The sequence below is a fragment of the Pleurodeles waltl genome, chromosome 2_2, assembly GCF_031143425.1.
Source record: "Pleurodeles waltl isolate 20211129_DDA chromosome 2_2, aPleWal1.hap1.20221129, whole genome shotgun sequence".
Taxonomy (NCBI): Eukaryota; Metazoa; Chordata; class Amphibia; order Caudata; family Salamandridae; genus Pleurodeles; species Pleurodeles waltl.
In genome coordinates, this window is record NC_090439.1 from 350,926,763 (window position 1) to 350,941,534 (window position 14,772).

General features: G+C 42.3%; 1 protein-coding gene across 2 annotated transcripts in view; it reads left to right on the forward strand.

The window, feature by feature from the left end:
* The first annotated feature begins 423 nt into the window (after positions 1 to 423).
* Positions 424 to 14,772, forward strand: part of GPLD1 (glycosylphosphatidylinositol specific phospholipase D1) — an 833,365-nt gene continuing 819,016 nt past the window's right edge. Inside the window, exon 1 of one of the 2 annotated variants that reach the window (XM_069218887.1) lies at positions 424 to 569. In XM_069218887.1, coding sequence (XP_069074988.1) covers positions 476 to 569 — 94 coding nt within the window. In that variant the 5' untranslated portion in view covers positions 424 to 475. The remainder of the gene's footprint in view (positions 570 to 14,772) is intronic. The other variant, XM_069218885.1, reaches the window with a different exon arrangement.

A 14,772-nucleotide genomic window follows, 5' to 3' on the forward strand; every position in this document is an offset into this window, starting at 1 on the left:
AGCAACTTTGGTTGCTGCATTGCACAAAAAAAAAAAAACATAAATCTGCCCCCGCCTGCAGTAATTGAGTCCCTACTCAAGATTTCGACCCCTGCACAAGCTCCTGTTTGCACATGGGCCAGAATTTTCCCCACTAGACCTAACTGGTGGCCTAATTGGTTGATGTCACTTTCAATATATGCGCTGCAACATGTGATAGTTTTAACACCCCTGCTTGACTTTTATTAATATACAGCTCTTAAAAGGGGCAAGAATACAGCAAAATGAGCAGAAACAGACTTAATTACCTCACTGGGCATTGCGACATGGAACATCAAATGCCTCTGCATACTTTACCGGAATTTGGTAGGTCAGATTTCATTGTGGGCAGTAACGCGACTAAAAGCAAACAAGTGAAATGCAAACTACAAAGTTCATTGAGCCAGTAGGGGCTGTTTTCCTTTCCACGTAGTGTGGCGTTTAAAATCCCTGTAAAATGTCCAACATCCGGATTGCTATTTTTCTGACTTTGTTCTCCGATTTGTTTCTACGAGGTGATTTCTGTGGTATTTCTACCCACCTGGAAATAGGTAAGATTTATGTTTGAGAATGAGTTTCCTTCTTTTGGGTTTGAACAGCATGCTTTTTCTTCGTGCATATGCCAAACGTACTTTGAAAAAATTCACGAGACTGCAGATCAGCTTCCTTCAGTACATTGGAACCAGGAAAAAAGGAGCACATATATCTGATTTGTCATTTTTTTATAGTGGGGGGGAATACATGATTATTTTGTCAGATGAGAAAAAAAACCTGAAATAAAGAAGATTGGTTTTTGTCTTGGATAAGGGATTTCTATTCTGCTTTTCCTGAAATGGGGAGCTGTGTTCCCGACCTTAATCTAGATCATGGGTACTCGCAACATTTTCCCAGGGGCCAAAAAAGTTTGGTCTGTGACGGGCCTGGGGGCCGCATTGATGCCAGGGCAGTGGGGTCAAGTGGGGTGGCTGGGGGATTGGTAGCAAGGTAGGTGTAGGAGAAGCAAATGATATACATCTAGTGGCTGAAATAAACAATGGGAAACCAGAAAACCTGAAATGAATCCCAGCGTACCCACTTTTCCAAATTGTGTGATCCTAGGCAATTGTTTAGTCTCACTTTCACTCCTTTTTTTGGATTATCACATTTAAGATGACCTTGAAATACATGATTTATGGTGTGTGCTGTACGAATCCTGCTTCTATGTTTGATTTAATAAACTATAATGTTGTTAATGTATGATAGGAACCCAGGCCACCCATAAAGTGCACATTCCAAGTGACTTGCCTCTTTAACTTACTATTAGTGGTGTTCTCAGGGTAAGGGAAATAATTAATGCTTCAAAATGTATGTTTGAAAATTATCACTTTTAAAGGAATACATCTCAATGCACTGATAAAATATTTTTTACTAAGGCAAAAAGGTTCTGCATGTTAACTAAATCCCCAGCCATAGTGAATGAGCCCCTGCTGTTTAATCTAGAGTTTGGTAAAAGGGTACTCGACGGATGTCTCCAGGGTCAGCCTGGCCCTTAGGGCAATCAGGCAATGTTCCAAGGGCTGGTCTGAAAGGTTAGTTATAGGCCTGTTTTATTGTCTACTGGGCAGATTTGTACTGTTCCTCAAATCCATGCAGTCTTCAAATATTTGCAAAACATTTATACAGCTTGTCCTATAGTGTTCAAAACTGCCTCAATTTGAAAACATGGACCACTTTTTGTAGCTATATAATTCACTGGTGGAGGCCGCTTTTATTTCTACTGCCCAGGCCTATTCTCTGTTACAGTCCAACCCTGGCTTTCCGGTCTGCCTTGTTACAAGAGCACTCGCGTAAAATGCACTTACAAAGGGGTATGGCTATCTATCACATTTTTGATGGAGTACCGTTCTTCAGACTATAAATTGGGCTCTTAGGGCAACATGATGGATATTCCGCCTTCCTTATTGCAAATGCCCTAATATTAAATGCACCTCTTGATAAGGCAGACGGGATATCTCGCACAGTTGTAATGGTGTAACCTATCCATCAAACTCAAAGCCAGGCCCTTAGTCTTTATGTAATAATTAAAGTTAGTAAATGAAAATGAGCTCTACATTTTTGGAGCAGCATTTGGATATAATGATTGTTCATCAAACTGACATTATAGCACTAAAATTAAATTTCATTTCTTGAGTGTGTCATAAGATACTGCCCTTTTAATGGCATGATCTGAGAGGGTACTACCTAAAATGTGTTTTGTGTTGGCTTCTTGTTTCTTTCCGTAGATCTGACCATATCTCAAATTACATTAGCCTAAGACCAAGAAGTGAATGTTGACATTATTCTCCTACGACATTTGACAGCTTTGATGTTAATGTGGTTTCTCAGAGTCCTTATTGGGAAGGATAGAAGAGAGGCCATGCCCTGAAACCAGTACTGTTTAGTGTCAGCTCCCTTCCCACTAAAGTTTTGTTCAAAGTCCAGTGACAGACAACGCACACCAAAAATGTATTTAACTTTGCTCTTTTCATCTAGTAATGCATATTATGATAAATATGGAGAACGATTCTGCTTGAACCGAAGATGCTTTTTGGGAAGCTTTAGCTTATTTACAAGTAATTTGTCAAATAGCACCATAGTTATTAACAAATAAAGGGCAATAGGTACGAACACATTTTCCCATACACTCAGAATGGGTCAAACGCTTTGATACATCTGACCCAAAAAAATACACAATGTTATGCTGCATTCAGGTAGAGTGTTTATAAGAGACCAGGGCATCATGTAGAAAAAAATAATTCTGTAAAAGTGGTCTCAATTTGCGCTCCGACCTTTACCAAATGCACTTGTATTTTGCGAACTGACCTCATCACTATGCGTGAGGTAAGTCCTAAATTGTGACTCACAGCAATTGGCCACAATCACAAGGATGATGGCCTGATCGAGGCCAGTAGACCATCTTGTCTGTGGTTACATTTAAATAAAGCAGTCTTTTTTTAAATGCAGCTGTTTTCCTAAAATGGGAAATGATAAAATAAAAATGTAAAGATTTACAAATATTTTTTACTGGTAAGCAGTGACTGGAAGGGGTCCCTTCCTTTCCCCTTCCCGTTTGCAAATGGGTTACCAACTCCTTTGAGTTTGTACTAAAATTGGGGTTGAAAAAACCTTACCATAATACCATCGGTATTTGAAAGGGATACCCTTAACACACCCTCTTCCCCCAAATAGTGATTCCTAATGGTTTCCTAAACCCATTTAACAATTTGGACATTCCTTTCTGAATTGTTAAATGGGTTTAGTACATTTAAAAATGGATTTTAACGTTCACAAGTCCGTAAATCAGAGGGTTTGCGAATGCTAAAACTCTTTGAAAATGGGGCCTTCGATCTCTTAATGACTTCTCAACAGGAACTCCAGCTACTCCTCATTGATGAAACCCAATAAGGCAAAACCATTTTGAGCTTGCCTAAGCTCCCTTTCAGATGCGAAGTGGTTTAAAAGTTTCGACTATGCTGTATCTATCATAGCAGGACCAAAGCCTATTTGGAAATGGTTGGTGTCTGTCTGTAACGACACAGAATAGTTAAGAAACCATGGCATGAAATACACTGGGAGTGATCACCATTTGTTCAGATTAATGCAAGCATTTCCATCCCTCACTTCCATGCTGTCTAGTCCACCTTTGCTTCAGCAGCAAATAGGTAGCCATGGACAGATGAAGAGCTGAAGAAAAGCCTGCAAGTCACCCACCATTTTCAGGTGTCTCCATTTGCAGTGTTTGTATTATCAAGTGAGATTTTCTAGGGATCTATGCACCATCCACTGAATTGTGTGTTTCAGTAGAGCAGCATGAGATTAGTTCTTCACGTTTGGAGGTTACAAACTAGTGTGCTTTTGCCCAAAACATGTCATGTGTCACAGTCCATCAATCTAGCCTTACTTCAAGTGCCAATTTTTTTATGAGATCTTTGTATTTGAAACAAAGCAAGTGCATAAAAACACCATACGTACATACCATTGATGAACTAGCAGGTTTCAAGAAAGTACTTGCAATATTACTCTTATTGCATATGGCGCCCAGCCCCCCCTTTCTCATCCACAACAGCAATCAGGCTTAGCTGAACAGCAGTGAATCTGGCGTTATTGTTTGATATGTTCGAGGTGCAAGGACTACCTCTATGAGCATTCCACTGTCCCCAATTTTTTGTCCATTTTTGCGGGCAGCCCCGGCTTTAATAAATTACCCTTTTTGCCAGCATGCACCAATCCATGTTGTGTTTCCAGTCTCTCAATAGGGGTGCCGCTCCCCACAGCTGTGCTATATTGCATTTGGCCGTTCTCCATTCTGTTAAGGTCTGTTGCATACCATATATTCAGCAAACACCATTTTGCTGAGCCCTACATCCTACTCCCACACACTTCATTCACGCACTCAACCTCTGATACCCAGTACTGCTGCACCACCAGGTAGTCCCATATTATATTTAAGAAGGAGGGGTCCTTCTTAAATATAATATGGGACTACCTGGTGGTAGTGACCACAACTCCTAAGGGAGCATGCGTCAGTTGTCCTGCCCAATTTTACTTTGACGGTGCATGTAAAATAGGACTTATGGAGTATTTTTAATTGTACCAGGTGGAACCCAGATTCAATTGCAACTTCTCAAAGGAATGTCAAGGCGTCAAGCCATTCATTGTCTCCAAAGGCTCCCAAATCTTGCTCCTATTGTGCCCTCAAGTCAAGTGCCAATCTTGGGTTTCTTTCTGGCTTGAAATTGCACTGTGAATGTTGGAATCATATTTTTTTCTGTTAATCCACAGCATCGTGATTGCTTCCAGGCATTGTCTAAATAGCACATATAACTCAAGCCAATGTATGTTAAATATTAAGTAGTTAAGCAGCACCAAAACAATAGTAAAGCCAGGACAGCAGACAATAATATTCACAAACCAATTCAGTAAAGTTAAGTATAAGGTAATAAAGAAATTACACAAAATAGTCCAAATTGGATTAAGGTTACCAGGGAAGCAATTTTTTAAACATTTTTAAGAGGGGGAATGGCCACGACAGCAATGAGTATGAATGTTAATTTTAGTCTGTGCCAGCAAAAGCTGCAACTAGAGGTCACAATTCGACAAAAAGAAGAAAAACTTAGCAGAAAACTCCTCTGTCTCAAAAGACCTTGTGTGGAAGCGCCACTCAAGCTACAATCTCAAACCTGTCAGATTGAACCACAAAAGTCACTAAATTAACCTTTGCATAACCCACTGGTAGCTTGGTACAAAAGCAGTCAAGCTTAACTTAGAGGCGATATATAAAGTATAAAGTATAAACACAAGCAAAATCCCAAACTAAACTTCACCTACACTGTTAAAGATAATTTTAAATTACAATAAATTTAAGTGTAAAGAGCTTACCTCCATCTGCTCTCAATCCAAAGTTAGCACTTTTTAAATGAAATAAGGTAACGCAGTGTTAGCCTATAGGAGAAATAGACCTCAAAACAGTAAAAAAACATCAGGACATGTAAAACTTAGTCACACATGCACTACTTTTTAATTACAGTGTACCCTGCCCTATGAACCTTTAAAGCTTACCATAGGAGTGGCTCATAAGTACTAAATAGGAAGGTTTAGGTCTGGCAGAAGATTTATTTTTTCAGGTTGAATTGGCAGTTTAAAACTGCACTATAGCTGCAAGGACAGGCCTGAGACGTGTTTTAAAGAGTACTTTGCGGATGGCACAATGAGTGCTACTACCTACTAGAAGAACTTAATTTACGGGTCCTGGGTACAGACAGACCCATTTACTAGGGACTTACAAGTAAATCAAATTTACCAAGTAAGTTTAGGGCGACTTTACCGTTGTTCAGAAAGGAGAACACAAGCAGTTTATGTAGGAGTCTGAGCTGGCTTGTAGTGGGTACCAAGGGGTACTTACACTCTGTACCAGGTCCAGTTATCCCTTATTAGTGTAGAAGAGGTGTTTCTAGCAGCTTAGGCTGATAGAAGGTAGCTATAGCAGAGCAGCTTAAGCTGAACTAGGAGACATGCAAAGCTCCTACTATACCATTGGTGTCATATGCACAATATCATAAGAAAACACAATACACAGATATACTAAAAATAAAGGTACTTTATTTTTATGACAATATGCCAAAAGTATCTCTGTGAGTACCCTCAGTATGAGGATGCCAAATATACACAACATATATGTACACAATACCAAAAATATGCAGTAATAGCCAAAGGAATTAATGCAAGCAATGTAAAGTTACAGTAGATTGCAATAGGAGCACATAGGTATAGGGGCAACACAAACCATATACTCCAAAAGTGGAATGCAAACCACGAATGGACCCCAAACCTATGTGAACTTGTAGAGGGTCGCTGGGACTGTAAGAAAACAGTGAGGGTTAGAAAAATAGCCCACCCCAAGACCCTGAAAAGTAGGTGTAAAGTGCACCTATATTCCCCAGAGAGCACATAAGTCGTGATAGGGGATTTCTGCAAGGAAGACCAACACCAGCAAAGCAACCAAAGTGGATTTCTGGACGAGAGTACCTGTGGAACAAGGGGACCAAGTACAAGAGTCGCGACAAAGTCGAGAGTGGGCAGATGCCCAGGAAATGCCAGCTGAGGGTGCAAAGAAGCTACCACTGGATGCTAGAAGCTGTGGATTCTGCAAGAACGAAGAGGGCTAGAAACTTGCCCTTTGGAGGATGGATGTCCCACGTCGTGTAAAAGCTTGAAGAGGTGTTCCCACGCAGAAAGACCGCAAACAAGCCTTGCTAGCTGCAGGGGTTGCGGTTAGGGTTTTTGGATGCTGCTGTGGCCCAGGAGGGACCAGGATGTCGCCACTTGGATGAGGGAACAGAGGGGGCGCCCAGCAAGTCAGAGAGCCCTCACAGAAGCAGGCAGCACCCACAGAAGTACCGGAACAGGCACTTGGAAGAGGAGTAAACCGGAGCTCACCCGAAGACACAAAAGAGAGTCCCACGACGCCGGAGGACAACTCAGGAGGTTGTGCACTGCAGGTTAGAGTGTCGGGGACCCAGGCTTGGCTGTGCATGAAGGAAATCCTGGACGAGTGCACAGGAGCCGGAGCAGCTGCAAATCACGTGGTACCCAGCAATGCAGTCTAGCGTGGGGAGGCAAGGACTTACCTCCACCAAACTTGGACTGAAGAGTCACTGGACTGTGGGAGTCACTTGGACAGAGTTGCTGAGTTCCAGGGACCACGCTCGTCGTGCTGAGAGGGGACCCAGAGGACCGGTGATGCAGTCTTTTGTTGCCTGCGGTTGCAGGGGGAAGATTCTGTCGACCCACGGGAGATTTCTTCAGAGCTCCTGGTGCAGAAAGGAGGCAGACTACCCCCAGAGCATGCACCACCAGGAAACAGGCGAGAAAGCGGCAGGATCAGCGATACAAGGTTGCAGTAGTCGTCTTTGCTACTTTGTTGCGGTTTTGCAGGCGTCCTGAGCAGTCAGCGGTCGATCCTTTGGCAGAAGGTGAAGAGAAAGATGCAGAGGAACTCTGATGAGCTCTTGCATTCAATATCTAAAGAATTCCCCAAAGCAGAGACCCTAAATAGCCAGAAAAGGAGGTTTGGCTACCTAGGAAGGAGGATAGGCTAGCAACACAGGTAAGAGCCTATCAGAAGGAGTCTCTGACATCACCTGATGGCACTGGCCACTCAGAGCAGTCCAGTGTGCCAGCAACACCTCTGTTTCCAAGATGGCAGAGGTCTGGAGCACATTGGAGGAGCTCTGGGCACCTCCCCTGGGAGGGGCAGGTCAGGGGAGTGGTTACTCCTCTTTCCTTTGTCCAGTTTCGTGCCAGAGCAGGGCTGGGGGATTCCTGAACCAGTGTAGACTGGCTTATGCAGAGATGGGCATCATATGTGTCCATCAAAGCATTTCCAGAGGCTGGGGGAGGCTACTCCTCCCCAGCCCTGACACCTTTTTCCAAAGGGAGAGGGTGTAACACCCTCTCTCTGAGGAAGTCCTTTGTTCTGCCTTCCTGGGCCAAGCCTGGCTGGACCCCGGGAGGGCAGAAACCTGTCTGAGGGGTTGGCAGCAGCAGCTGCTGCAGTGAAACCCCGGGAAAGGTAGTTTGGCAGTACTAGGAGTCTGTGCTAGAGACTCGGGGGATCATGGAATTGTCACCCCAATGCCAGAATGGCATTGGGGTGACAATTCCATGATCTTAGACATGTCACATGGCCATGTTCGGAGTTACCATTTTGACGCCATATATAGGTAGTGACCTATGTATAGGGCACGCGTGAAATGGTGTCCCCGCACTCACAAAGTCCGGGGAATTTGCCCTGAACGATGTGGGTGCACCTTGGCTAGTGTCAGGGTGCCCACACACTAAGTAACGTAGCACCCAACCTTCACCAGGTGAAGGTTAGACATATAGGTGACTTATAAGTTACTTAAGTGCAGAGGTAAATGGCTGTGAAATAACGTGGATGTTATTTCACTCAGGCTGCAGTGGCAGGCCTGTGTAAGAATTGTCAGAGCTCCCTATGGGTGGCAAAAGAAATGCTGCAGCCCATAGGGATCTCCTGGAACCCCAATACCCTGGGTACCTCAGTACCATATACTAGGGAATTATAAGGGTGTTCCAGTATGCCAATGTGAATTGGTGAAATTGGTCACTAGCCTGTTAGTGACAATTTAGAAAGCAGAGAGAGCATAACCACTGAGGTTCTGATTAGCAGAGCCTCAGTGAGACAGTTAGTCATCACACAGGGAACACATACAGGGCACACTTATGAGCACTGGGGCCCTGGCTGGCAGGGTCCCAGTGACACATACACTACAACAACATATATACAGTGAAATATGGGGGTAACATGCCAGGCAAGATGGTACTTTCCTACAGTTTACCACTGGTTAGCAGGGAAAAGTTGCATAGAGTCTTAAAAGTCAACAAAAGCACGTTAAGAAAAGAAAGGCAAAAGATGGAAAAAATTCTTGGATAATAACGCAGAAGGGGTCAGGTCCAACATTTGCCATTCAGGCTGGTATACTCAAATACTTTTAAACTTCGTGGCTCTTCCTGGTGGCGCGAGTCAAGATCTAATGGAGACTTAAGACTCTACCCATTGTCCTTCCACATTCAAGAGTCTCTGTTTCTTAAAGAGGCTACATAACAACATGTTTGTCACTCCCACAGTTCCTAAACAACTATGAAAAGCTTCTATGCTCCAGGCCATACTTGTGGGAGACAAGATCAACCACTCACTCAGTGCTCCAGTAAGGTTCAGTCAGTTCACTCTCAATGGTTAAATTAATTATTCAACTCTCTGAAGTCAACAGGAGGCCAGGTGATCTGTCCCATGAGAGTACTGCCAAAACGACGTGTACCAGGAGATGCAGATTTAGGTTTTCGTATTTATTCAGGCAGACAGCAGCAGTTGTTCTTATTTTTTGTTTCTCCCACATTCAGTAATGCATTAAGGGGTGGATGGTTGGAAGCCTGTTTTATAATGCACACTAGCCAGTGATTATTGGTAATATTAATCCATTCCAAAATAATTCCAAGAGCCACGCCTACCTACTTTATCTGTAGGTTTGTGTTTCCTTTCTTAGAAACAAGACCCAGAGTACTTTCATATAGGGTCTTCCAAGATGACAGGATGGTCGCTCCAGAATTCGGAACATCTAAACTCCTCCCAGAGCCCGCATTATTAAAATAATGGTCCACAGTTGGCAAAACTCCCCTGACTGGCTCTAGAAACAGGTGTCTCCAAACTATCATCAGAGACAGAATATTTGGGAGGGCTTTCGTGAGTTCAAAGGCCTTCCTCATTATAAATCCTGTTCAGAGCAAACATGTTGGTCGGGCCAGTCCCAGCATGGTCTTTTGTGATTTTTTTTTCTTGTACAATCGAGATCCCACTATCGATAAAAATCAACCAGTGATTAATTTTATTAGTGTACCAGCTCTACTTTCTCTGAGCACGGATGCACTACACATATCATTGTTTAACTAATTACATCCACCAAAGAGAAGGAAAGCTAACACAAGTGAATTCATTGCAACTACATCTCCTTGGCAGCAAAGGTAGGCTTTCCTAAAGGTATCTCTACATCATTTTTGGCTTCATCTCAAATGTCCTTTTCCAAAGTGGCCATTAGCATAAATGAAATCCAAAACTCAGACTGTAGCCACACTCCTTCAAACATGTCTTAATCATTTTGAGGTATATCAGGTGACTTTCACAACCTTTCTTACATCAAATTGTGCACTCTAGACTTATATTTTGCAATTGATCTGGTACATCACATTTGCAACTCATTGCTATACTTTAAATGAGCCACAAAATATATAAAGTTCACAATGGAAAGAAAGGACGAAAGGCAAAGAAAAACACCTCCAAGTTACTAAGACACGTTTGAAGGAGTTTTTCTACATTGTTTTAATCCTAGACGACGGTGGCCATCTGCTGGTGACTAGCTCCCACCCACCCCCCCATAAACGTTTGAGACCATATTTATACTTTTTTAGCACCACATATGCGTCATTTATTTGACGCAAAAGCTGCGCAATACAATTGTATTTTGTAAGTTTGCGCCAATTTTGAGTCAGAAAACGACGCAAACGTAAGTTTGTGCCAATCTTGAGCGGAGGTCTCTTTGGTGAATATATTTGATTATTTAGTTTCTGATGAAAAGCAGTCCTGTTCCATGTATAGCTTTGTGGGTGATGCAAAGCAGCTTGAAGGTGGATGTTCTGGCAAAGGGTAACCAGTGTAGTGCCCTCAAGGCAGGGGAGGTGTGAGGTGTGACCTTACATGTAATAGTAGCTTGGCAGCTGAGTTCTGAATATGTTGTAGCTTTTTCATAATAGATAGAGATGATCCATGGTAGAGGCCATTGGCAATAATCCAGTTTGGATAGTACAAGAAATATGGTAGTGCGCACCTTGTGTAGAAATCCAAGGTGGGGGAAGATGCGTCGCAGAGTCTTCAACGTGATGAAGCTTGATCATGCTAATTTGTCCACTTCGGCATTCAATGTTAACTTGGAGTCCATGGTAATTACAAGGTTTTTAACTTCCTTGGATACCTGAGGAGGTGGTCCGAGATCGTCAGGCACAGTGGGTCATAATTTTTCCAGTCGTCACATGTGAGTACTTCTGTTTTGGAAGCGTTTAGTTTGAGATGGCTCCAAGTCATACCTTGATCAATGGCTCTGAGGCAACTGAAGATTTCTGAGTATTCAATGTCATTGGAGTATTCCAATTTAAGTAGTATTTGTGTGTTATCTGCATAGTTGTAGCATGCAAGTTGGAAATCATTGATCAGTTCTGGTAATGACATCATGCAAATGTTTAAAAGCATAGGTGAGATGATTGATCCTTGGGGAACCCCTGCTTTTCTGAGGTAGGGTTTGGATGAGAAGGGGGGAGAATAGACAATATTAGTTCTGTTTTGAAGGCAGGATGTAATCCAGTCTAGAGCAGACCCTTCTATGCCATCTACGTGGAGTCTTTAAATTAAAGTGTCATGGTCAACAGTATCAAAGGCAGCTGAGAGGTCCAAGTGAAGTAGTGCAGCAACTCCAATACGGTTGACTGTGTTTTTAAAATCATCCCAGATTGCTATGAGTGCCAATTCAGTGCCTCTTCCTAGGTGGAATCCAGTTTGGTAGTCTGAAAGTATGGAATTGTCTTCAATGAATTGTGACATCTGGGCGACTGCTGCTCTTTCTATCAGTTTGCCCAGGAAAGGTCCATTTGTGATTGGTCTGTAGTTATTGGGGTCCTGTGGGTCTAGGTTTGTTTTATTTAATAACGGACGTATGTATGCCTTTTTTAAGTCTTCAGAAAAGTTCCTGTAGTTAAAGAGGTATTGATGATTCTTCTTACAGGTGTGGTAGCAGAAGTAGATAAAAGAATGTTCTTGAAGATGTGTGTTGGACAAGGGTCAGAAGGGCAACCAGAAGGCCTGCTTGCTTTGACCAAATCCATAAATTCACCTTGTGATTTTGTTTGAGGGAATGCAGAGGCTGGGTTGGTTTATTCTTGGAGGGGATTTTAGGAAAGGAGTTGGTGATGATGTTTTTCTTCTGTTTTAAATATGAGTCCAATGTGTCAGTATTGGTTGTGTAATGAGTTGCCAGTTTGTCCGTGAAATCTTGAGTAATGGGATGAGTTCCTTCCATGGATTTAGATTTTTTAATTTCATTGAGAATTTTATAAAATTCTGCGGTTGCAGATTTAGCATTTAGAACTCCGCCTGAGTAGTAGCTATTTTTAGCTTTTTTTGATTGATGATTTGTATATTCTGTCAAGTTTGTGTAGCTGAAGTTTGTCTTGAATGTTGTTTGTTTTGAGCCAGGTCCATTGCAACCTTCTGATTTGTTGGTTTATCGTTTTAAGCTCTGTGTTTCTCCAGGATGTTGGTTTTCTTTTGTCATGTTTAGTTTTTCTGAGTGGTATTAGGATATCAAAAGCTTCCTGTAGCCACTCATAAAGTTTTGGAACAGAATTAATTGTATGTAGACCTATGTTGGCTGTTAGTTGTGTTTCTAAGTCTTCAAAATTGAGTTTGCTCCATGGTTGATAAGTGCATATATGTAAGCTGCTATGGGGTGTGTTGATTTGTGGTGTTTTATGTCGGCAAGTTATCAAATGGTGGTCTGACCATGTGATTGGCATGATGCTATAAACGGTAACTAGTTCAGGCTTTGCAAAAATTACATCTAGGATGTGTCCAGCGATGTGTGTGGGATTATGTACAATCTGATGTAGGTTCAATGTGACTAGGCCAGTGGTGATAGCTTTTGGATGGGGCATATTCGGTTTGTCAAACCAAATGTCTAGGTCCCCAAGAATGCATAGGTTTGAGTATAATGTTATAAGGTTTGAGACTGTACCTAGAAAGTGTATAGGAATGTTGAGTTGTTAGGTGGAGGTCTGTACAGGAGCAGAAAGTTACAGAAGGAAGTTGCTGTAGGGTTGCATCTGGTGAGGAGGGCCTCACAACCTTGTATGGAAATGTTGTCTGTTTTACTGATATTTATTGCTTTTTAAACTAATAGTTAGTTCACCTCCTCTCTGTCCTATACGGTTTTGTGTGATGGTTTGATAGCCTGGAGGAACGGCTTCATGCAACACTGGGGCAATGTCATCTCCCAACCATGATTCTGTTATGAATAGTAAGTCAGGTTGTGTGTCCGTGAGCAGGTCGTAGGTACAGTGCTTGTTTTTAGAGAGTGATCAAACATTCATAAGCAGACAGTTTAGAAAATGTGTGTTTGTGGCGGTGTTGTTTTGTTTTGGAGAAGGGTGAGCAGTATATTTTGAGCTTGTAGCAGGTGTGTTGTTAGTTGTGCTAATGGTGTGAGGGTCACAATAGTCCTGTTTTTCAACATAGTGTTCCTCTTTCAGCAGGCTGTGGAGGCATTTTGTTGGGTCTGTGTGTGTTGGTGGTGGACAAGGTCGCTGTGAGAGACATGAAGAGTGTTCTTTTTTTGTAGAGTAGCCTTATAATGTAATATACAATGGGAGGCAAAGTTGTTAAGAGTGCCATGTTATTTATTTTGTTTGTGTCTATTTAGTGTGAAAGGAATATGGGTTAAGGGTGGTGGAGGAGCATGTGGATCATAATGTAAGGCTTTAAGTTGTGCAATGGATGAGAGGCGCATGAATGAATGTTGCTGTGTTGGGGTGCTTGTGGTAGATGTTTTATGAAGAGTGAGAATGTAGGAGCAACGATTGTTCAGGATTTGTATTCTTTGTGTAATCATGAGTGTGGGAGTGGGTATGACAAAGTATTATGAAAGTTTTGATGTGCTGATGGGTGTGGTCTGTTTTGTTTTTGTGGAATAGTGAGAGGAGATATTGATGTACTGGTTTTCTGTTAATGATTTGTATGTGTGTTAGTACTGGTGAGTGCTATTAGAATATTACAGTGGGCGTTGTATTTTAAAGAAGAGTTTATGAGGTATGTAAGAGGGGATGGATGTGGGTCAGGGGTGTTTGTGTTAGTTTTGAGCACTGGAAGAGGTAATATGTGTGGTGGCCCAGTGCAGGTTTTTAAGGAGGGCTGAGGTTACCTGGGAGTTGGAGAGCTAATCAGCAAGCCCAAGCCCCTGGGGGAAGGGAAAAGGAAGCTGCTGCTCTATTCAGAATCTCCTTGGATACAGAAAGGCCGAATCTACACTTCCAAGCTTGCAGAGTATATTTTCCAGGTTAGGGAGAGACTGTAAAACACTGAAATACTGCTTGCCTCAAACTCAGATATTTGGCTTTTTTAAGGCAAAAACTGGTGATGCAGACACTTTGTAAACACAATTTAAATCACAGAAAAAGAATAAGCAGCCTCCTCAACACACTTTGGTTAGCCACTGAGGTGTATGTAGCCTTCGTACTTAAAAAAGAGGGGGAGGTTGACTTTATGCAGTCTTTTGCTGCAAACTAGGAGGGAAATTTCAGTTATGGCAAAAAAAAACAGCAGTTTAAAAAAGTCAAGCTGCCTGAAACACAGGGAGCCTACAGTAAACAGGCACGGGTAGCAGTACAAAACACTTTTCAAGAAATACCAAGATTTCCCAGAAGCTCTGGGGCTCCTTACCTAGGTCTCCTAGGATTCCTTAATCACAGGGCTGTATTAGGACACAGCTCAATATTGCAATAATTAAATTAAAGCTGGTGTTAGAAATGGGGTTTCTGGTTGGCTAGGGTATGTAACTAACCCAGGCAAAACCACCACTCTAGTCAGGGCGAGGGAGTTACACACCCAAGATAACCCCTGCT